Source organism: Electrophorus electricus, chromosome 15 (assembly GCF_041902795.1).
Source record: "Electrophorus electricus isolate QZ-2024a chromosome 15, ASM4190279v1, whole genome shotgun sequence".
Lineage (NCBI taxonomy): Eukaryota > Metazoa > Chordata > Actinopteri > Gymnotiformes > Gymnotidae > Electrophorus > Electrophorus electricus.
This window is the reverse complement of record NC_137511.1, coordinates 880,001-882,500: the sequence shown is the minus strand read 5'-3', so window position 1 is coordinate 882,500 and position 2,500 is coordinate 880,001. Positions and strand designations below refer to the sequence as shown.

Here is a 2,500-nt window from a genome sequence, read left to right as displayed (position 1 = left end):
GTTAGATATTAGAACAGGTAAAACAAGAGAAGTAAAAAAACTAAAGGGGGGAGTTGAACCCCAGCCACTTTGTTGCGAGGCAAACAAGCTCCTGCTAGAATGCGGCAACATTTTTACCAAAGACCCAGCACTGAGTGACTGGGTCACTGGGCTTATATAGACCTAGCCCAGCTGTGGGCATCAAGCCTGATTGGTAGTGTGCCTGACTCGAGGCCTCCCCCTGGTGGCCGGAGAGAGCCTTGACCTGGAGCCATCCCTTACAATATACACTGCCTGGCCAAAAAGAAATGTCACACGCTCTGATATTTCGTTGGACCGTCTTTAGCTTTGATTATAGCACGCATTCGCTGTGGCATTGTTCCCACAAGCTTCTGCAATGTCACAACATTTATTTCTGTCGAGAGTTGCATTAATCTTTCCCCAAGATCTTGTATTGATTATGGGACATTTGGACCACTGCGCAAAGTCTTCTCTAGCACTTCCCAAAGATTCTCAATGGGGTTCAGGTCTGGACTCTGTGGTGGCCAATCCAAGTGTGAAAATGATGTCTCATGCTCCCTGAACCACTCTTTCACAATTTGAGCCCGATGAATCCTGGCATTGTCATTTTGGAATATGCCTGTGCCATCAGGGAAGAAAAAACCCATTGATGGAATAACCTGGTCGTTCAGTATATTCAGGTAGTCAGCCGACCTCATTCTTTGGGCACATAATGTTGCTGAACCTAGACCTGACCAACTGCAGCAACCCCAGATCATAGCACTGCCCTCACAGGCTTGTACGGTAGGCACTTCAGCCATCTCTCTTCTTACCCTCATGCACCCATCACTCTGAAACAGGGTAAATCTGGACTCACCAGATCATGTGACCTTCTTCCATTGCTCCAGAGTCCAATCTTTATGCTCCCTAGCAAATTTAAGACGTTTTTGCCGGTTAGCCTCACTGACAAGTGGTTTTCTTAAGGCTACACAGCTGTTAAGTCCCAATTCCTTGAGTTCCCTTTGCATTGTGTGTGTGGAAATGCTCTTACTTTCACTATTTAACATATCCCTGAGTTCTACTGTTGTTTTTCTACGATTTGATTTCACCACACGTTTAAGTGATTGCCGATCACGATCATTCAAGATTTTTCCCCACCCAGATTCTTTCCTCGAAGATGATGTTTCCCCACTGTGCTTCCACTTTTTAATAATGCGTTGGACAGTTCTTTAACAGATTTTAATAGTTTCAGCAATCTCATTAGATGTTTTCTCTGCTTGATGCATTGCCAATAATTTGACTCTTCTGAAACAGATTAACATATTTTCCATGACCACAGGATGTCTTTGGACATGGTTGTTTAACAAATTAGAAACTACCCACTGCATCAGTTAGGGTTAAATAACTTGTTGCCAGCTGAAGCATAATCACCCATGCAGTAATTATCAAACGGTAGGCTCTTACAACGAATCTGCTACTAATGAATACTCGGTTTGTTGGGGAAATAGGCTTTTATTTTGATTTTTGGAAACTCCTGATACAGGAAGTCAAAGTTGCGTCAAGGTTCTCATTCATGTTAGCTACACTAGCATCTCTCAGGGAAATAGACAGTGTTGTTGGCTCTTACATAGCAATAATCTTGGACAGGCGTCAGTAGTCCGCCTAGCTGGATATCCCGCATACTAGGAGCGACAGACACAGACAGGTATTATGGCATTAAAGAGAATACAGAAGGTAAGTGTTGTTTGGGGGATGTTCAGTAACCCTCCTAGCTAACCAAGCTAACTGGCTACTTCAATCTCGGTAGGTAGCGAGGTTCATTAGACGGACAGCGTTTAGTTCTCTGATGTCACCTTTAGAGAAAGATGGCCAACATCCTGAACTATTTTGGAGAGAAATAACCCATGTTATTTATGTTAGAACTGTTCAGCAGCATGGTGTTATTTATATTTGAAGGCATAATTGGGAGTGCCGCGTTAGCGCTCTTAGCTAAGCTAGCCTGAGACTGCTCTAGTCTCAGCGATCAACTCAACTGTCAACATTGCGTCGTGTCATTTAGGTAGCTCGTTATTCTAAACATCGTTTAGGTCATTGGTTACGGTGGCTATTGTGCTTTGTCATCATGTAGAGGAACCACTGCACAGTCTGTGTAGGCAGCCCAGGTCACGTTAGCTAGGTTGGCTAACGTTTTTGTATTAGCACGCTAGCTAACACCTGCCCTCAGAGTCAGCTTTTAGCTTTAGCTTGGTTAGCTGGGTTTAGCTTGTTAGCTAATGCTAGCCTGTATTTGGATTAGTTGCCAGCTTGTCAGTTTTAGATAGCTATGCTAGCTGGCGAAGTCTAATATTTTGGTGAGCACAACGTCAACAACAGTAGCTAAACAGTGAGTTAAAAAGCTACAATGAAAGTGCAGCTAATTCAGAAGGCCTGCCTAACCGAACTGTGGCTAGATACAGCTCCGAGTCTCCCTTCCTTACATCCGTGTGTATTTGGAGAGAGCCATGCTAAACAAAGACACGAG

At 43.9% G+C, this 2,500-nt stretch overlaps 1 protein-coding gene across 2 annotated transcripts in view; it reads left to right on the top strand.

Moving 5' to 3' along the window:
* The first annotated feature begins 1,528 nt into the window (after positions 1-1,528).
* The window catches only part of ube2d1b (ubiquitin-conjugating enzyme E2D 1b), a 3,424-nt gene continuing 2,452 nt past the window's right edge, over positions 1,529-2,500 (top strand). Inside the window, exon 1 of one of the 2 annotated variants that reach the window (XM_027009453.2) lies at positions 1,529-1,713. In XM_027009453.2, the coding sequence (XP_026865254.1) occupies positions 1,690-1,713 (24 nt within the window). In that variant the 5' untranslated portion in view covers positions 1,529-1,689. The other variant, XM_027009454.3, reaches the window with a different exon arrangement.